At 42.6% G+C, this 21,364-nt stretch overlaps 2 protein-coding genes across 2 annotated transcripts; both read right to left on the bottom strand.

Annotated features, from left to right (window-relative positions):
- Positions 1-6: 6 nt before the first annotated feature.
- Positions 7-8,754, bottom strand: tyk2 (tyrosine kinase 2). Its single transcript, XM_080524103.1, has 24 exons — positions 8,661-8,754; positions 7,527-7,796; positions 7,199-7,322; positions 6,891-7,023; positions 6,609-6,772; positions 6,128-6,503; positions 5,849-6,019; positions 5,495-5,652; positions 5,256-5,373; positions 4,931-5,114; positions 4,669-4,787; positions 4,357-4,524; positions 4,104-4,191; positions 3,650-3,777; positions 3,252-3,387; positions 2,783-2,934; positions 2,539-2,689; positions 2,343-2,434; positions 2,017-2,209; positions 1,709-1,827; positions 1,318-1,490; positions 1,083-1,200; positions 864-974; positions 7-779 (listed from the first exon to the last, which is right to left on the bottom strand). Exons 2-24 carry the CDS (start codon positions 7,711-7,713, stop codon positions 639-641), a joined length of 3,504 nt encoding a protein of 1,167 aa, XP_080380229.1. The 5' UTR covers positions 7,714-7,796; positions 8,661-8,754; the 3' UTR covers positions 7-638.
- Positions 8,755-9,205: 451 nt separating this feature from the next.
- cdc37 (cell division cycle 37 homolog) lies at positions 9,206-13,405 on the bottom strand. The gene is made up of 8 exons (XM_080524781.1): positions 13,092-13,405; positions 12,361-12,642; positions 12,187-12,289; positions 11,980-12,095; positions 10,170-10,292; positions 9,844-10,026; positions 9,668-9,739; positions 9,206-9,472 (listed from the first exon to the last, which is right to left on the bottom strand). Exons 1-8 carry the CDS (start codon positions 13,203-13,205, stop codon positions 9,332-9,334), a joined length of 1,134 nt encoding a protein of 377 aa, XP_080380907.1. The 5' UTR covers positions 13,206-13,405; the 3' UTR covers positions 9,206-9,331.
- Between the last annotated feature and the right edge of the window lie 7,959 nt (positions 13,406-21,364).

The following is a 21,364-nucleotide window of genomic DNA, read 5'->3' as shown; positions in this document are numbered from 1 at the left end:
CCAGTGCTCAGATTTATTGAACATGATCATTTACATTGAATAACATACATAATCTCTCCTCTCCTATTCACACACAAAAAATATAAACATCCATAAAATAAAGTATTCAAACAACAGTAGCCTATGATATTTTACAACTTACAGAAGTAACATTGTTGGAATGACAACACCACCTAATTGAAAACCATTTGAAGCAATTTCTTGAGCGACAGGGATCTTTAATATCTGGTTAGAATTTCATAAGTCATGAAATAGACCTGAGGCAGCACTATGACAAGGTATGGCAGAGTTTAAAACAATATTTGTGCTCCCATCAGAAACGGCCTCACTCAAGGACTCAATGAACTCACTTAATCATAAGGGGTCATCTTAATGGATGCATGAGTTCCAAACATAGCACAGTCTTGATCATGTAAGGATTTTAAAAAAATTAATAAAACTAACTTATATGGACATGGAACATGGATATCACCTGAATTCTCATTTAATAACATTAAGAGCAGCCAATGCTTTTATACAGCCTTCAGTAGACAGGGGGCACTGTGGTGTAGAGAAGAATGCAAGGCATGGTTTGATTCAAGTCGCAAAGTGCTGAGGTATAGAGGAGTGAAGTCCTGGGCTGTAGAGAGGCAAGGATATCACTGGTTAATTTGGGCCAGGCGCACATTGGGATGCCATTCATACGTCTGCCGAATTGCCTCAATGGATTCTACGAGGGACTTGAAAGACGGCCGTCGTAAAGGGTCAACATCCCAACACTGCTCCATCAACATGTGCACCTGTCAAAAAGAAACAAGTGTGTTAATCTAGGTACATTTTGCTAACAGCAAACAGAGGCCGTTGTGAGTGTCTATATACTTCACCTCATGAGGACAGTCTCGGGGACAGGGCAATCGTCTGTGTCGCTCCAGCAGTTTGATCAACACCATCACAGTCATCTGACCTTGCACCACCCCCATCATCTCAAATAACTTCTACAGAAGAACCATAAGCAAAGAAAACAATAAACAATAAAACACACCACACAGCAATGGTGCCACTATGAACTACAAGGTGCATGGGGTGAGATGAGGGTGACATACCACTGGAGGGCTCTGACGATGGTCACAGTGGGTCAGGACCTCATATAGCGTCACACCAAAGGACCAAATGTCAGAAGAGAAGGAAAACTTGCTTTCCTTCAAACATTCAATTGCATACCTGTGTAAAAAAAACAAAAAAAAAAAACAATAGAATTGACTATATAACCATCAACACTTCTGGACTATAAAGTAGTAGAACACAGGAGGGTAATTGTTCAGTTGCTCCAGAACTCACCAGAACACAGGGCTGTCCCCATCCTCACGCACACGGTAGTAGTTATCTTCTTCTGGGATGTATTTGGTCAGGCCAAAGTCTCCTATCTTTACCAAACCCTCATTTTCCACAAGGACATTCCGTGCAGCCAAATCCCGATGGATGTATCGCATTGTGTGCAAGTATTCCATTCCCTAAAGAACGGAAAAGAGTCCGAAGAAAGGACAGGGAGGCCAAGGGGATTTTGCAGGGGAAGAGAGAGGAGAGGAAGAGAGAAATTGAAATTCATGGTTAGAGAGGTAAATTGGGTACACTGTCACCTACTATTTAAAAATGATTCATCCATGTTGGATTTCACTTTAGATTACACCCTTAATGTGTACCAGTCCTCCCAACAGCGTTATTGGCTCACCTGGCAGATCTGCTGGGCAAAGAGGAGGCTGTGTGCCACGCCCAGACGGTGTTTGGGTAAGTACTCTCTGAGGCTGCCCAGAGGCAGGTACTCCATGATCAGCTGCACCACCTGACCACCTGCAAGGAGGTTTTGAAGTTAAGGGTTATGAATAAATTCCTCAATATAATGTGCACAAACCCCTGAAAATCCTCACTCATAAAGACATAACATACAGTATCCATATTTATCGAGGGAGAGATTTATCAACAAACACACAATCTATTTAAGATTGTGTGCACACGTGAGTTACACTGGGAAACACATACCCAGCTCAGAGCAGCAGCCCTTATACTTGACAATGTTGCTGTGGTAGAGGGACTTGAGGATTTTGATCTCCTTCATCCAGCCTTCATGGAGATGACCGCCTCCCTCCTGCTTTAAGGCCTTCACTGCCACGTATTCTCCAGTACCGTCATTGTCAGGGTCATACACATACAGCATTACCTTCCCAAAGTGGCCCTAGAGACAGAGCACAAAGCATTTGTCCTAGCCTAAGAGGACTTAACAAAAGGTTGGCGGATCACACAATACAGCACAAGGTGAAGAGGACAAGAGGGTTAAGTGTATTTGCTCAACAGGAAAATTAACTCACCTCTCCCAAGTCTCGGATCTTCTTCAAGTAGCGTTTGAGGAAAACGCTGGGGTCTGCATCTGGGAGAGACTCACTGGGGGATATGTCTGGATCTAATAATGTACAAGAAATATTCATTTACCACACATGACAGTCCTTTGGAGTAGAGGGAAAAATTACAGAATCAGAGCGAGAATCAAAGAAGGAGAGGACCTACTTTTGAGCTGTATTTCAGTGAGCTCTCTGAGTACGGTACGGAAGGACGGTCTCTCCACAGGTTCATAGGTCAAACACATGCTAATGAAGCTGACCAGTTCCTGAGACGAGGGCTCGGCTAGGCGACTCCGTGTCTCATAGAACCGCTCTTTCTGTTGGAGGGAGAGGTCAGAGGTTAACAGGAATGGCAGATATGTGGCTTATGGCAGGGAGTGGGGAATCAGAGACAAATGACAGGGTCGTACCTCCGAGAGTGTGCTGCCACTCATGGGCAAATCACCGTTGTTGCAGATCTCAAGCAGTGTGGCTCCAAAGCTCCACTGGTCGGCAGCACTACCAATCGGGGCATCACATGGCACACATTCTGGAGCAATCCATGGGATCCTCTCGAGACGCTCTGAAGTACAGACAGTCTTAGTCAAACTAGCCTCAACTATGATTCCACTACATGGTCTCAAGCACAGTATATGCAACATAACCTGTTTAAAACCTTCAAAGCATAGTCAATATGATGAATCTGTAAGACAACAGGAAATAAGACACACATTGACCAGAAAGTGGTATGTGCTGGGCTTCCTGTGGTTCAATCTGATTATAATGACGTTAAGTAGAACAACTAGAGGCAATCAAGTGCAGCAAAAACTAATGCACTAATGCATTAGTGCACATGCAGTGTTGATAGCAATAAGGAAGTAGTTGGTTGGCAGTATTAACCTTCCCGGTTGAGAGCAGTGAGGGCGATGCCAGGGTCACTCAGCTTGACAAAGGGGGAAGTGCCCTCCTCTAGACCACGACGAGCCACCAGAATGTTCTTGGCACAGACATTCCCATGTACCAGACGTTTAGTTTCCTGCAATAACCAAGTGGTATGGGGTATTTATACATTCAATAGCTTCAAAGGCGAAACATTCAATAGCTTCATCCATTCAATAGCTTCAAAGGCCTTTCAATATGTTAAGAGTAGGGTTGATAATCAGACTGAAGCTAGTGTGGGTTGTGAGAGGAATGAGGATTAAGATTTGTTCAGTATGCCGTACACTGTGCAGACAATAATAACGCTGAAAGAATGTGATCTATGTTTGTTGTAACGGGAGAATAGTGGTTGAATTTACCAGGTAGCTGAGGGCACTGGCCAGCTGTTTGGCAACAGCAAATTTCCACTGAGGAGTCACCAGTGCCTTCTCCCTGCGAAGGAAAACATCCAGAGGCCCAAACTCCACAAACTCCTCCACCATGATGTCTGATAGAAAGTCAAAAGGAATTAAATGATTACAGACCAGAACACTGACTGTTACAAATGATGTTAATAATGACCTAAAATAATTGACCTGGGGGAAAATCCAGGATTGTTTTGATAAAGACTTTCCTTTAGCGACACTGATGGAATACCCCCCTGGTTAGGACTGTTTGGCTACGGTCACTGTTTGTTTTGGACAGACAATACTAGGCTTTGTAGTTTACCATTGAAAGATGACTCTATATGAGGGAAGTTAGTGCTGAAGGAGGAAGTAGTGCAGCTGTATGAGGAAGTGAGTGCATGGGGTTGATTAGTGGCATTGCACTTACTCTCAGATCCTTTGACAGACACTCCATGTACAAACACCAGGTGACTGTGGGACACTTGACTCATGAAACTCGCTGTCTCAAAGAATGCCTATAAGAGAGAAGAGACGGGATTATCGTGACATAATAATATAATATCACAAAGAGCACCAATCAGCAGAGCTAGAGGCAGTGCTTACGAACCAACAACATTACAAGAGAGATGGTTCTGAGATGCTAGATAACCATGAGATAGCAATAACATATGATCACTGACTAATGCGATGTCTTTGTGGCTCTGGTCCAGGATCTTGAGGACCACTCGGATCCCTTTGCGATCATTGAGGTTGTTATTCCACTCGTCCTCATCATCCTCCCCTCCAGTCCATACCAACAGACGCCCGGAGTAGATATTTGTTCTAGTACCACGTCCCAAATGCTGCTCCTGCACACAGGGGAAACACCATATAGTAGTTAAAGAACCGGCAAGTACATTTAGAACAATCAGGATGAGGAAGAGAAGAGTGTCAAGTAAAACAGCTGGTCACAGGAGGGTGCTGTGAGAGATGTGGAGGCTGACTTCTCTCACCTGTGTGATCTCCTTGTCTTTGATCTGATGGAAACGCAGCTGGGTCAGATTAAGGGTCACAGAGTCAGGCTGAATGCAGTGGTCAGTACCCTGTCTCACCACTAACAGATTTGACAGCTCTGAAACACAAACCAAAACATTCATTCAATTACTGAACACTCAGTTTTGCGCTTACTTTTGAGTTACTTTTTTATATACATGCTGAACAAGTGGGCAAGTGGGGACATCACATCAACACATCCTAAACATGTATCAGGCCCACCTGCCGGGCGGGGTAGACAGCATTTCTTCACAGTGAAATTGTCTGTCCCAGACTTGAGAACAAACGTCTTCAGGCTGTCAGTGAGCTCCTTCACACTGGAGAATTCCCGGTCCCATCCCTCAAGAGCAAACACAGAGCCCTTCTGCTGGATCCTGAACTGTTTGTGGGTTGGAGCTAGTCCATTCTACAGGATGCCAGCAAAGACACACACACACACACACACACAACATTACATCTCATAATTTTTTACTAGATTCTCCTTAATCAACTCTATATTGTATCACCCACATCACTGCCCTCCAGATTGTGGTGTAAGCACCATTACCTGACTCCTGTTTAGAACAGCTAATATGATACGGTGGTAGTCAAGAACACTCCAGCGCACCAGGAAGGCTCCCTCCTCTGCTGGTTCCTTTTTCAGTCTGTGCAGCACAAAGGCATCACTGAAAAAAAACAAAGGTCATAGTTGTAATGTAAGATAGGTAGTGTGTTTGTGCAAATGTGTGTGTGTGTGTGTGTGTGTATGTGTGTGTGTGTGTGTGTGTGTGTGTGTGTGTTACTCACTGCATAGGTCCATGGAGGCCATTTGTTGCACTCAGCACTACTCTGGGAGGAGCCACCTCATGACACAGGTAGTGGTGGGCGTCTGCAGTCAAGCGGAAGTATCCATCCAGAAGGGAAACGAAGGAATGAGCCTCCAAGCTGGAAATCATCCTCACCTCCTACATACACATTTCACAGTAAGAATGACTTCCCCCACACCGTACAGTAGGCTATACAAATCAATGATACTGCTTCCATACAGACATTCATAACAACAATAATAATAATAATAGCTAAGATGCATCCTATGTATACATAAAATAAAATAAAATAAAAAGCAGTGCAACAGAGAGACATTGAGGCAGGTGCTCTAACCATGGAGTGGTTGTCCTGTTTGCTGATGCAGACTTTGGCTCCAGTGATGGCAATGTGGGAGATCTCAGGGAAGTCACAGAAAGAGGCCCATTTGTTGGGTGTAGGGACATCCTGCACGTGAAGCTGTTGCCTTGTTCTCCTCCTGTTCCCCACATAATCGTTGGCCTTAGCCTAGAATAGACATGGCTTATGAAACATCCCAAAGGCATGCTAATAAAAACAGAGGCTTAACTCAAGAGTCTACCAAGCAACCACTGACACACAATTTGAAAGACATACCCTTTGCAATGAAGTCTTCCTCCACTGAATCCCCTTAGAACCAGACACCATGATCTCATGAGTGGCCTCAGTGCCAAAGTTCCCCTCAGCCCCGCGAGGGTGACTGCCGTTGAGATAGGAGCCTCTCCCATCCCCATCCTGCCCTAGCTCCAAATAAGACACAGGGAAGATTTCTGTGCCAAAGCGGGGAGCTAGGTTTTCCAGCGTAGCAATGTACTTATACATAACCTCCTGTGATCCCAGTCGCCCGAGGCCCACAGTGTGTTGCTGAAAGGTCCTCACAAAGTCATCAAACACCCGCCGAATACGGATCTTTGTAAGAAAGCTGTCATTTGCAATGTGTCTGGAGAAGGATCTTGGAATGCAGCTCAGGAAGCTATGGAAAAGGGAATAATCATGTTAAAGGCATAATCTGGCAATGTCATAAACCTTGTCAGAGGCTTACAACATGCCACACTGTTCCCTCTGGCTAATGCAGTACCTGATGGTCCTGGCCACCTCTTGTAAAGTAGAGCCTGTGTGCAGAGCCTGATGAGAAAGGTGAAGTACAGCCATGCCCAAGCTCTCATTCTGGAAGCGACTCAGCGCTTCCTCTCCCTGAGCCTCCTCCATTGGTGCCACGTCATTCACAAAATCATACTTCGCCTGAGGGAAACACAAGGAAGAACCAATTGATTACTGCAAGTATTGTAAGTAAGGAGTGTGCAAACACAACTGAGTATGACAAAACCACACAATACATCAAGAGAAACACGAGACCCACCTGAGAAAACAGGTATTCCAAGGAGGTCATTTCAAGTAGAGGTGAACCCCCCTGTTCTGTCCCTGACCGTGGGGCATATCGCGACACTGTCGGTTCCTTGTCACACAACCCATGCCAATTCCGAAAGTAAAATCTGGGAAGAATAACACCAGTTGTTTTTAGGCATGTGAATGGAACTGTCATGCCAGAACGTTCTAAAGATATGATTACATCATAGGACGGACACTATTTGACCCCGGACTAATTCTGGCATGACAGAACCAGTGCGTACAGTCTGTGTCCCTCTAGAAACCCATACTACCACTGACCTCATGCGGTAGTGAAGCACCAGGCTTGGCTTTTCCTCTGGGTTGAGGATGTAATTTGGGCTGTACCAGCAGCAAGATAGGGGATCGTATAGAGCAAACAGGATATGGCACAGTGGGGTAATTCCTAGAGTGGACATGTAGGTTAAACAGGGTCTCATTGACATGTAATACAGATAATAGAGACCACCTGACTGTCATCAAACATGAGGAAACAAAACACTACAGTGAACCTGTCCTGATGAAGTTCAGTGTCCTGATGATGGTTTCATCCACAAACACAAAATCATTTAAAGGTCCATTTCTATAAGACAAAAGTACTAATTCTCACCAACAGTCTGGGCTGCAGAGATACACAGCTCCTCCACTGTCACTTTGCCCTCTGTGTGAGACAGATAACGGTCCCCTTCCTTGGTCCAGAAGAGAAGGACATGGATGCCCTGTCCCTGAGGCAGCTCACACTGGCCTGTGGATGCCCCAGTCTTGATACTCTTGTAGCGCCCACGTCGAGACATCATAAGCCAAGCTGGGTTTAAGTGACAGCCAGGAGCCAGAGAAATGTCACCCAGTTAAGCGGTAGTCATCACGGTAGTGTTAACCACTGTAATACAGGCTAATACAGAAATGATACAGCTCATGAAGATCAGTTTGTGCCATATGATTGATGACAGTGCACTCATGATAATAATGTTTAGAAAAGCCTACATTATTTATTAAGGGGGTAATCCAGCATTTAAATAAAATTATCACCACATAGTTAGTGATCACGCCACTTCTGAGGGATGGGCCAGGAGAAGACACCTTGAATGGAAGGATCGACCACCCATGAGATCAAAATGATAGTTTTAACCATGTGTTAAAGCTATACTGTGTTTGTTTACAATGACACAGTTTATCAACAATGGAGTACACAAGCTTATATTTTGGTAAAACTGTTTAAATAAGCTCATGATCATTTTATGTTTATGTATATTTTATGTTTATGTTAAGTTATTAAGAATCTAGATATATCATTGATTTAAAAGTTAAAAACACATGTATGTACCAATCCCTGATTGCCCCTTTAAAGACATTGTCATTGTTCTGAGGAAACATGTAGGCGCCAAGTCAACACAACTATAAATACTATTTATACAAATAAACCCATTCGGTGGAAAACACTGTAGAACAATGATATATGATCAATTATCTAAGGCCTTCCGGGTATTGACTTTGAAAATCAGTGGTACACACAACAGTAAATAAAATGACAATATGGCCAGCAAATGGTTCATGTTTCTCTCAACTAATTCAACATTTACATCACAGGTATATTATTGAGTCATCGAATAGATGGTTGACAATTAAAATACACACGGGAATTACTTGCCATTGCATTGTACAGTTCGCCTACAGCAAGCGACATTATATAATATTAATCAAGCTACATATATAAACTTGTTTGACTCAGTATCAGATGTCTTACCATCTATGTGTTTCTTCTCGCCGTTGAATAATTTGAAAACCGAAAGTAAGAATTCTAACTGATGTCCAGTCCGTATTATCCGGTAGCTGGTGCGTATTTCCCCTACTCCCACGCATTCCCCTGAAACGACTATGTGACGAAAACACTGTCTGTGCCAGCTTGGGGCCACTCCCCTTATACAGCTGAGTGAATACAATGTCGCAGATATCATAGAAGAATAACCCAAACAAGAAAGGGGTGGGGAGAGAGAAGCGGGGAGTGGATGTTCTACTTCAAGAACACTGCCCAAGATGGGGTCAGTCTTTTTGTAGAGACACCAGCAATACAGGAACTCATTGCTTATCAATTCAATTAGAAGATATAAGGCGACATCTGCTGGTCATCTGCTGCAAGTAGAGCCATCATTTTTGTGATAGAATTATGTATAGAATAGGGGAACCCTGTAGTGTAGTGCCTCAATCCTCACGAATGCAGAACCAGCAGTGATATTATGAAAGAGGAACTCATTACCACGCATACAAGAAAGTACAAACACACACACAAAATCCAATATCACCAAGATCACATTGTTCGAACAAACTTTAACAACAAACTTATGAAAAACATTGGAAGTAGCAATAGACATAACTGCTATATAGATGAAAATATTACAATTGCAAAGTCAATGTCAGTCATTCCTTTTTATCTTCCTCCAGCTCCCTTTTCACCTCTTCATAAGGTAGGTCTTCCTCTCTCTCTTCCTCATCGTCTGTCCTTGAGTTAGGAACCCAGAGGCCAGAATCAATGCATCTTTTCATGCAGGACTTTGCCTCCTGGGAATAAGGGTGGGAATAAGGATATAATGCAACAGTTCATAGCATTCCTAAAAACAATACTACAGAATGTATTAGGTTGCCATTCATTGCAGCTTTATAAATGTAATAGAAGCAATTTTTTGTAATGCTTGTGCTATAATCATGGATAAAATATTGAGAAGATCATCATAAGCATAAAGCATAGGCACCTACCGTTGGGTCCATTTTGCTGATAACAGTCTGCAACATTGAGATGTCCTTATCATCAAAGCATTTCTGCATCTCCTGCAAGCAGAGAGTAATCTGCTCATGTATCTTTTTACTCACAACAGAAAAGAGAGAAAGGGAAGATGCTGATGGCCAGACGTCACATGACTAGTAGCACTTACTTCTGGCAGGGACTCGTACACTTCTGCAGGGTCTAGTCCTCCAGGCCCAATGCGTTTTTGCCGTTCTTCTTCTTCATACTCCTTCATGATCTTCTCTATGCGAATCTTTGCCCTTCCACGCACTCGCTCCTTAAAAGACTCTAGCTCATCGTTGAAGGCATCCTGGTACTGCTGGTCTGCCGTCTGACAGAGGAATACATTAAATGGTTCAAAACTTGAGCCCAAACCACTATACTGTACAGGTACCAAGAGAACAAATAGTTTAATTATGTGCTTAAAGATACTGGGACGAGGCAGAACCTTTACAAAAACAAACACACAAACACCTTTATCTTGGCAAAGAACTGACGGAAGCAACCTCTGGGATCTATCTTCAGGCTCTTAGCAAGCTCCAGGATGAACTGCATGACTATGGTCTGGTGAGCTACTTGTTCCATCAGAGCACGTTTCTACAAAGGAAACACAGACAGCACAACAAAACTAATTAATTACTTAAACAATGGGAATACCTCATATTATGGTCATGTTCTCACATGAAAGTCTGAATCGAGACCCGGAGCAAGTCGATGAGTTCGCAACATTGTTGCATAAATTATTTCTCTGATTTGCATTCTCACAGCCCTTTATGTAAACGAAGTAACATACGCAATCGAAGCAACAGACGTGGTAGTTGATTGGTCAGAAAAATAAAAAATTGCCCGTTCGTCCCGCTCTTATCCAGATCAACACACATGTGTTGTTGTTTTCCTATGGACTGCCTTCGAGCAGCGTTCTCACCAAAAGCGAAGCGAAGCAAAGTGATGAATGCGTCGTTAGTAACTGGAGCGAAACCACCCTTTTCAAGCGGAGCATCCGTTGGTTCTTTGCTCCGGGAGTTACTTCGATTGCGCGTTCTCACAGCTCCAAATGACGCAGAGCAAAGCGAATTTGATCCTAAACTCCATTTCAAGTGAAGCAAATGTTCTAGTGAGAACACACCCGTAGGCATGTTTGGGCAGATAAAGAGAATCACTCATCCATTATGTAACACACACGACTATAGAGGCGTTTCCTCACAGACAGAGGGGATATAATGTGGCACGTTCCAATGCTTTGGTCCTCATATCGGGATCCGATTTGTAATGATCGGACTTTTCTTTCAAAAAATGTGAGTACATTTCTGCGTTGTTGGAAATCAATGACACGTCGCTAGTCAACTAACGCAGCTTCTTTTGTGAGCCTGCTAACAAAGTAGTGTTATAGTCAGGGGTGCACATAACTTTTTGGGGCCAGTGCTCAGAGGAGCACCTAGGGATGCTGCTTGGTGCTCCCCGAGCTCGCGAGTCACGACCCGTCCCACAGGATGGATGAAAAAGGGACACATGGATAACTTATATTAGCAAAACGACATTTGTTCATAAATCAAGATGAACGAACAAATGATTGTGTGCAAAACAAAAGAAACAAATGCAAAATCAAATGACTGCTCTTGAAGCATGAAAGTCTGTCAGACTCCTTTAAACACAATGAAATCAACTGACATCTCTTTAAGCACTAACTGAATGTCTGTTCTTTAAACACAATGAAATCAACTGACATCTCTTTAAGCACTGCTCTGTTCTGTAAACACTGAAATCAACTTTTCAACAAAAAGTTACAGCCTAAGCATTTATTTATGCTACAAGCTTAATCATCATAATGAATGGTCTTTATTGTCATTGATATAGTACAGGTACCAAACAACGAAATTTGGGAGGGGGGGCTCCCCTGGTGCTAGGAAAGAAAAAAAAAAATAATAATAATAAAATAAGAAAAGGAAGTTCAGTTGTTGGTGCGCAAGAGCGCGTTCATGCCGCTGATCTGCCGCGCAGCATGCATTTTGGCGACGCATGCGCACTGGCGCACCAGTTATGTGCACCCCTGGTTATAGTTAACTAGGTAGCAGTGGGGATTACTCACCAAATCCATTGCTTTGCAGTATTTTGGCTTGACTAGCGAGTTTGTGTTGTGATTCTCAACAATGTTGAAACATAGTTCCATGTTTCAAAAGAAGAGTCAGAACATTTTGATTGAGTTGCCGATATGAGGACCAAAGCATTAGAACATGTCACAAGATTAGTGCCATACACGGAGAGGTTTGTGTCCTGCTGCTCTCACCTCCTCTACCTCCAGGTCAATGCACATGATGACCAGGTAGTTTGCTGTCTCCTCACAGACCAGATGAGGGTTGTCTGACAAGTACTTTTGACTGTCATCCCAGCGTCGCATCATACCTGCAACAAATAATTCAAAAATATCACCATATCAACTAATTATAGCATTTAACACTCAGAGAAGCATGGGACCAGAGGGTATGGCTCTCACCAAAGTGTTTAATCTCTTTCTCATGCTTCTCCACAAAAGTCTTGTGCTTCTGCTCTTTCTGCTCCTCAGTGTCCTCCGTCTCTGGCTTTTTATTCACAACGCTCTAGGAGAGAATCAAACATCAGTCATCAACACAGGCCGTCTAAGAGCTCATGTGGTCCCAACAACTCTCACCTTGCTGAAGCCCTCCTTGCTGAGTGAATCCACATTCCATGCCGTCTTCTTCTCCTCCCTCTGGTGGTCCTCCATTTTCTTCTCCCATTCCCGCTCCTCCTTTTTCAGCTTTTTCTCCTCTGCCTGTGCCTTGCTCAGCTTTGCTTTGGCGTCATCCGTAGCAGAGCTTGACAGGTCCCGTGTCTTCTTCTGAGCATCTGCCAGCTTGCGCCTGACCTCTGCAAGCACCTTTTCCAGCTCTTCCCCCTTCTTCTTGAACTGCTCCATTCGCTCCACACGAGCCTGAGAGAGACGTGTGTGGGAATCATAGAACGTCAGATGTTTTAATAAGTAATGTCACACACCAGCTAGCTACCATTTTCTAGAGGTCCAATCCTTATGTCGTTTTTCACTTGTTTGGTTTTAAGTTGGGAGATAGGGCTGGGGAATTTAACCACTCAATTCACAGACAGAATCAAAAGCATAAATAAGAGTGGCATGATATTGAGTTTTAACATATTTCAAAGCAACGGGTATGGGCCTGCATTGTTTGTTTAGAAAGATAAACAATGAAGTTGGCCTTAAAGCCAAGAGGCTTATCCCGAGAGCTCATCTGGTATGTAAGTTATATTGTTCGATAATCAAATTAGTATACATCTCATTAATGAATGTGCCTTAAAACCACCCAGTTTTAGACTAATTCACTAATGTTGCTACACATTTTAAAGCAGATCCACGACTCGGGGACGTACCTCATGTCTCCATTTGAAAAGGCTGGGTGTGTCGATGTTTGGGTGAGTGTCATCTTCATCATCTGAGACCTCGATGTGGTCCCACACGCTGTAGTCTATCCCGACTTTTGCCATTCTAGCTTGGCTAGCTCGCTAGGCTAAAGGTCCGCTGCAGCTGCAAGAGCACTTCAAACGCGCTAAACGAAATCAAATCTGTTGATAACTTTAGCTATCTACAACGCCTATGTAACTAGTTACACCCTTGTAAGATATTTTCGCCAGTGAATAATATGTTTACTCTTGTTGGGCAAGAGCGGCCAGCAATTTAGCACCAGGTTTGCTGTTGAGGAAATCCTGTCAAGTTCCCGTTTTGACGTCGTACGTAGAACTTGTAGGGACGTTGCCCAAAGGCTCCGCCTCTTCACGCAAATGACAGTCAAGTTCAAGTCGTTGGGGGCCTTATAGTCTAGCAGCAAGTCCTCAAAAAAGGCTTTAGTTTTCGAGATACCCCTACTCGAGGTAGAACAAATGACAACAATGATTTTTCTTATCTTTAGGGTCTCCCATTAATGAAATTGATTGTTGTCCAATTTTATTTTGGGGGAAAATATGTTTTTTTGGTTGTTCTTTAGAGCTACCCCAATCCCTGAAAAAGAGCCAAATTAGACCAGGCCGAATATGGGGAAGGTGACAAAAAAGCCCATAACTTGAGAAGGATCACTCTTTTCCTCTTCAGATTTGCTGAGGTATGAACCAGGTGGTTGTCCTACATCACCAAATAGTCAGACAACTATTTACCTAAATAAATACTGAATTATAGTCCTGTAAACTTAGCTTTAGTTTAGACGGAAATTGTACCTTTTGGTGACAGGAACATAGGACTCCATCACTTTTCTCTCATTTATCAGAAAAACCGAAATCCCTGAAAAATACATCATTACTGAATTGTCTAGGGTGCTATTGAACACTAACTAGTTGTATGGAAATATCTCATACAGTTCTATTGCAAATGAGATTTCTTTAGACATAGGCCTACCTCTTCTCTGATACAGTCAAATTCCGAATGGGGGATAAGTGGCATAATAGCCTATAAGTTAAGAATGCTCACTCTGATGGTCATTATATTTGGAGAGGGAAATACCAGGTGGCTGAACTACATCACCAAATAGTCAGAATAAGAGTAACCCAATAAAATAAAGTTTATTAGTTCTAAATTGCAAGCCTCTAAAACATAGGTGTAAATAGTACAGGTTTTATTAAAACTGGAACCTTAATTCAAAGTACAATTAAATAAAGTCCTCAAACATTAGGGGACACATTTTGACATTCTGCACAGCAGGTGCAGAACTCTGTACAGGGAAGGCCAACAGAGAGGCACTGGCACTTTCCACTCTCTCCACACTTTGCATCTTTGCAATAAGTGAGTGATGTCTCTCACTTCTGTAGGTGCTGGGGGTTTTGTAAAAAGGACAGGTTGAATGGCCAAATGATCTGGCCAATTATTATAATATATCCAGAATTTTCCTGGATACACAGTGTACAGGTTTTTTGCCCTTGACTGCTTGAGTGTTCTGTCATCGTGTGAAGCGCATTGGGTCACATTTTGTGAGAAATGTGCCATTCAAATAAAACTTTATTTGATTTTGAATTACTCAATTACTTGAATTATCCGTGGAACGGGGTCAGGAACTAAAGTAGGAGATGGCAGAACTCCTATTCCAAAGAATAACTGGAACAACTTCCTGAAGAATGAAGAGAACGAAACTGAACTATTTGGACTTACCCCAGCATGACATGCAGGGTAAACTCCTCCTTTCTACCAAGAAGGATGTTGTACTCTCCAACAGACCTGAATATGACATATCTGACAGAAACCCTGGTCGCCTTCACCTTGGAGCCTGAACAGATCAACGCAGATGTCCATGTCCGAAGACTGGAGCGTATGGTCATCATCATGTACAGCCAGAGCTTTGGCTCCAGCCGAGTAGATGAGAACCTGCCTCCCACCTAAGCTGCACTGATTCAGCATGTCAAAAGGGCACTGCTGCAGTCCAGCTTCTACTGGAACCAGGCAACCTCTGTCCAGCAATTCAGTACATGGGGCTGGTACTGGGACTCCACGACCAAGACTTGAGAACCTTACTGGACTCATCTTGCAGATGCCAGTAAAGCCTGCACCATTCTCCTCCACTGCAGCTGCAAAAAGTCAAGTAGAGGGCGCTGCAAATGCTGTAAAGCTGGAGTCCATTGCACCTCAATTATGTGGATGCGAGGGTGCCTGTACCAACAATGAGGGTCAAGACGACAATGAGTAACCTGGTTGTGTGATCCTATAGTTTATTTGAGAATATAAATATTTCCTGGCAATTAATGTGTATACTTCTGATTATGATATAATTATATTGTTGAAATTCTAAACACCTTTGGTCAATATTGATAGCATTTCTCTTTTATAGACTGAAAAAAAGATAAAAGTTATGATAAAACTCACTTTCGGGTAGTTGCCATCTTGGAAATATGCAAATTAGGGGTCCAGACACACCCAATCATAAATATAAGCATTCCAATTGTTGAGTAAAATGTATTATGTCCTCAGTTGAATATGGATTGTGTTTATTCTGCAGTACTGTCGTTATACCACTGGGGGGCGCTGCATACGAATGCAGGCTTGTATGTTGATGTGTTGATGCACTTGTCCTAGTTGTTTGTCTATCTTTCCCAGGAGTCATTCGGAGAGAAGTTTGAAGATTCATCATCGTCAGAAAGTCGCAGCGAACCGCGTGCTGACGGGATAGCAAGAAAAAGCTAACATGGATCATCGAGGAAAAGCAGGTTGGCTCGATTGTTGTTCGACGGAGATGAGAATAAGTATGAACTGTGGGAGACCAAAGTGTTGGGACACCTTCACCCATTAGGGTTAAAGAATACGAAAAAAGAATTCGAGCAGCACCACATGGCGCAGACGAGATAGCGGCAGACGCATGCTGAGCTAATACAACCTTTAGACGATAAGAAGAGCCTCTCACCAATTATGAGAGATGCGCCCGACAATGCAAGAGAAGCCCTGAAGATATGAAGGGGATATTATGCCGGGAGGGGGAAACCCCGGAGAATGAACTTGCCCACCATGTTGACATCGCTTCAGAAGGCGAACAGTGAAAGTGTCACGGACTATATCAGAAGAGCAGACACCGCCATCACCGCGCTACGGAACGCAGGTGAAACGTTAAGCGACGACCTAATTACTTAATATCGTATGTAAGAGATCGTTTACTCTGTAGATGGAAAAAGATCAACTTCGCGATAAACGCATTCGGCCCACCACCTACTACTGATAGCCATGGCCACGCGACCGGACCCCTATGACTCTTCACCGTGCCGATTTTTGGGTGCCTGGGACTTTGCCAAGTGGCCAGAATTCATAACTCCCCTCCTGAGTGAGAGCTAGAGGTCTGGTTTTCACATATGTCGGCTGCAACAAGAAGTGCGCTCAGTCCACCAATTTAAAATCTCACATCCTCACACACGCCAAAGGCAAAAACAATCAGTGACTTGACTGAGGAGGAAGAGGATGACGATGTCGTAGGTGAGACTGATATCCCTATCCATTCCTCTTCTTTTTGGAGATAGAAAGTTTGGGGTATTTAATGTGTATACTATTCAAAGACATGTAACTGTACAGAAACTGGACTTAAAAAGGACTAGCCATAAAAGGACTTAAGACTACCAATCTATACTGTAGGCCTGTTCACTGTAAGACTACCAATCTATACTGTAGACCTGTTCTGCCAGAGGGGTTTAGGCCATTTGCAATACACGTGGCACATAATGATGACAATAGAACATTCTCAGAGTTCAGGGCAAAACTACGGAGCTTTGAGGAGGACACCGAGAAATGAAGCGGGACGGAGTCGAGCGATGACGTGATGAAGACTCTCGCGAGACCCGGACGGCGGCCCGCCCAGCAAGGTGCATGTGGCAGGAACAATGACGACGCAGATATTGTGTGTTTTAAGTGCGGCACAAAGGGCCACCGAGCGAGAGCATGTAAGCGGAAGACATGGTGTAGTGGTCAATGCAAAAGTGACACACACACGGACGCCACGTGCAGGCGTAAAGACAGACAGGATGGCGCGAGAAAAGTCTCCGAAGAAGATGGCGGCGGCGGCGACAACGCAGATGACGTCTTCAAGATCGTACGGACGGAGTAACCAGGGCCAAGCGGCAGCCAGGAGAAGGGCCCGATGGTCGACACAGGAGCCACCTCGCACATCATCACGGACATAACCGAGTTCAAAAGCTTCGACGACACCTTCGAGCCAGAGTACGGTGACCAGACGCCCCCGATTTCCGGGGGATTTCCGGACCTGTCCCCGGCAACAAACTGTCCCCGGAAAAGTCTCCCTTTCAGTCATTTCATTTTTATTTATTTTTTTCACTTGGTGCACTTGGTGTCCTCCACTTGGTGTCCTCCACCAAGTGCATCAGCCATTCTGTTGGCTGAATTAGTGGAAAAGAAAGAAAAGAAGACACGTTCCCAAAGAAAGAAACAACGAATGGAAACAGAACTCCAAGCTGCTGGACCTGGAGATGTGGTGTGTGATGTCTGCACTGGGAGAAAGCAGAAAGCCCTCATGTCCTGTCTGGTTTGTCGGGCCTCTTACTGTGAGACTCACCTCCAGCCTCACTGTGAATCTCCTGTCTTAAGAAGCACAAGGAAGATGGTCAGTTTGCCGTGTTCCATGTTGTCAGCAGAAAGGACTGAGAAACAGGTAAGAACCAGAGCTTCTCACTGGGGACTCTGATACATGTTGAACAGATCGAACAGAAAAGGACAATAACTTATTTTGATTGAGGACAAATTGGACAATATCACATCATTGTACTTCCAGAGATCCATAGTCTCTTCCACACTACTGTGTTTGTGTATTGGAGAGGGTAAAGGATGTTGGTGTTATTGTTTTACAAGCTGGTTCTTGTCAGATAGGGAGAATGATTAACTCATAACACCCTGCATTTCCTGTCTGGCTTTCTATTCTCTCTGTCTGTGTTCCAAATGGCATACTAGCATACTGCATACTAGCATACTCAATGAGTATATACTGCATACTAGCATACTCAATGAGTATATACTGCATACTAGCATACTCAATGAGTATATACTGCATACTAGCATACTCAATGAGTATATACTGCATACTAGCATACTCAATGAGTATATACTGCATACTAGCATACTCAATGAGTATATACTGCATACTAGCATACTCAATGAGTATATACTGCCTACTAGCATACTCAATGAGTATATACTGCATACTAGCATACTCAATGAGTATATACTGCATACTAAACTCATAATAAGTATGCCAACACCAGCTGACCGTTTACACCGTGATTTACTACCGACGTGTGCGATGTGGAGAATACAAGTGGTGTTGTGGTTGACTTTCTCTGTGCTGCTGTCCTTGTCTGGAGGGGAGATGAAAGCCCGGAGCTGCAGCGAGGTTAGACAGGCTTACACGACCAAAGGTCAGAGCCGCTACTCAACAATTGAGCAAGAGACACTGGCCTTATTGCTCGCACTCCAATTGTTTTGAAGTTTATGTTGGGTCTAGTGTTGAGCCTGTGGTTATTTATACAGACCACAATCCTTTAGTTTTTTTGCATCGCATGTATAATCATAATCAGAGACTCATGCGGTGGTCTTTATTTCTTCAAAGTTATAATTTAGTTATTCATCATAAGAAGGGCACTGAAAATGTGTTTGCTGATGCCCTCTCCCGTGGGTAGTTTGTGGGTATTAGTGGACTATTTAATTTTGGGGAAAGAAAAGGTTGTTGTATCGTCAGCCGTGGGCTGACTCTTTATGGGGGGAAGTGTTACGTACCGTGTTGGTGTTCTGTGTGTGTTTGTGTTATAGCAGGCCTGCTGTTTGTATTGTGTTGTGTTTTTGTCTCCCCCTGTTGTTGTCATTTTTCCTAGGTTCACAGATGATTGCTTGGTTCAGTCCCATCATTCATCATTGTTACATAATATATAATATTTATCAATCAATATTTATATCAATATTTATTGATTTATTTTTATTTATTTAATATTTATTATATTATCAATATAAAATTCAATATCAATATTCAATATCAAAATATTGAATATTTATTGATTTATTTATGTCATTTTTCCTAGGTTCACAGATTATTGCTTGGTTCAGTCCCATCATTCATTATTGTTAAATAATATATATATATATTGATAATAGGGATGCACCGATGTGAAAATTGTGGCCGATATCGATATTAATATTGCTGTTATGGCCGATGACCGATATTTACTGATATCGATATTCGGTATAAAAACAATTCTATGATAATATTAATTTGTACTTACTGAAAAATACATGCAAACACTGCACATTTAAGTAATTTTAAAGTATTTTTTTATTACAACATATTTGGAAAAGCCCTAGTATAATACAGTGTTTACTGCCATTTATTGTCAGTGTCATTAGTTTAGTTTGTCAGTGGTTTAGTTGTTGTGCTAATTTAGCCATGATAGCAGGAATTGACATGTAAGCCTGGAAACGTTCACTAAAGAGTCAAACTGAGATCAATGTGTTGGATGATTTATTTCAAAACTTTACACTTGGCAAATGGCTTTGTTTTATCGAGTGCTTGTTGTATTGGGCTCCCAACTGCAGCTGCCGCGGTTGGTGTTTTCCACTGCTTCTTAACGTTAGCTTTTTTCTCATATTCTTTGTAAACCTCTGGATGTTTGTTCCTTAAATGAGTGATCAAATTGGTGGTGTTGTAAGATTTGACACGGCGCACCCGTATATATTAGACAGAAATAAACATCGGCTGTTCACACCGGCCCTGTTTTGACATCAGACCGATACCGATGTATTAAAAAATGACTAACATCGGCCGATAACGATGTGTTCACCGATATATCGTGCATCCCTAATTGATAATATATAATATTTATCAATCAATATTTATATCAATATTTATCAATCAACCTGGTCTTTCCACTATAAATGTTCTGTGTCCTCAGTGTTCTCTCTCTCTCTCTCCTGTTTTGAGCTGTGGCAGGGCTCTGGTGGGTTGAGCCTTGTTTGGTTTTGTTTGTGTTATTTGTTTTGTTCAGTTAGATGATTTATTGTTAAATAATATATATATTGATAATATATAATATTTATCAATCAATATGTATATCAATATTTATTATTTTATATATATTTTTATTGAACAATAGACATTCGGAAGTCAATGTACGTACATTCAAGGTCCACATTTCCCCCCCTTTTTCTCCCCCCCACCCCGGTCCTATACACACATTCTACTACATTTGCACTGACAACAAGCATCAACACAAGGTAAATTATTCATCATCACTTGTCATAAAAGAAAGAAAAAAATAAGAAACAGAAGAAATAACATACAACAAAAACAATGCAGTGGAGACATCATCCAGTCTTACAGAAAGTTAGATATAACCCTGTAGGTAGTTTGCAGAGTGGTCAGTGTCATCTTTGAATTAGGCATTAGAATAGGTTTAATTGTCCTGTAGTGTCTTTAGTTTAGACATGTAATTAGTCATAGGGCCCCATACAGATTCAAATTTTCCTGGTGAACCCCTCAGGTCATATTTAATTTTCTCCAAGTGCAGAAACATCATGAGGTCCTTGAGCCACAGAGACGTTTTGGGGGCGTATGAAGATTTCCAATCTAACAATATTCTCCTTCGTGCCAATAATGATGCGAAGGCAATGCTGTCAGAAATGTTCCTCCTATTAGTCATCTGACGGTCTGGTAAAAACCCAAAAATTGCCATTTCTGCACACAGTGTTAGCACTACATCCAAGGCCTCAGCAAGGTGTTTGAAAATATTTGCCCAAATCTTATATCCCTGCAGTCTATTTTTGAACAGGCTACTCTCAGACAGGCTAGTAGAATTCTCATGAATCCCTCCCATGTCCTACATGCAGAGTATGAACTGCTGCCCTCTGGGAGGAGGTTCAGAGTCCCCCGCGCTAGATTAAATAGATTTAAAAATTCTTTTATTCCCGTTTCTGTTAAACTTTTAAACTGCACCAGATGAATGTAACTTATCTTGCTTATCATTTTATTTCCACTCTTGTTTTAATCAGGTCTGCCTTCTGTTTGTGTGCTAATATCCTGTATTGTCTGTTGCTCTTTGTTGGCTGCTGTGGGGTGTAAGCCCAATACAAATTTCCCAGTGATGGGACAATAAAGTGACTCTTGACTTGACTCTTGACTTATATCAATATT

This window comes from Nansenia antarctica (genome assembly GCF_963989245.1).
Source record: "Nansenia antarctica genome assembly, chromosome: 2".
NCBI lineage: Eukaryota > Metazoa > Chordata > Actinopteri > Argentiniformes > Microstomatidae > Nansenia > Nansenia antarctica.
The sequence above is the reverse complement of the archived record's forward strand: the minus strand, read 5'-3'. Positions and strand labels throughout refer to the sequence as shown.

What these genes read in the sequence shown, in the direction of transcription:
- tyk2 (XM_080524103.1), bottom strand. Translation starts at nt 7,713, where the DNA reads ATGATGTCTCGACGTGGGCGCTACAAGAGTATCAAGACTGGGGCATCC. An exon ending in GTCTGTCAAAGGATCTGAGA is followed by an intron (nt 3,778 to 4,103) that starts GTAAGTGCAATG and finishes ACTTTCTATCAG; the next exon opens with ACATCATGGTGGAGGAGTTT. An exon ending in GGGGACAGCCCTGTGTTCTG is followed by an intron (nt 1,201 to 1,317) that starts GTGAGTTCTGGA and finishes TTTTTTACACAG; the next exon opens with GTATGCAATTGAATGTTTGA.
- cdc37 (XM_080524781.1), bottom strand. Translation starts at nt 13,205, where the DNA reads ATGGCAAAAGTCGGGATAGACTACAGCGTGTGGGACCACATCGAGGTC. An exon ending in TGTACGAGTCCCTGCCAGAA is followed by an intron (nt 9,740 to 9,843) that starts GTAAGTGCTACT and finishes CTCTGCTTGCAG; the next exon opens with GAGATGCAGAAATGCTTTGA. An exon ending in TCAGCAAAATGGACCCAACG is followed by an intron (nt 9,473 to 9,667) that starts GTAGGTGCCTAT and finishes CCTTATTCCCAG; the next exon opens with GAGGCAAAGTCCTGCATGAA.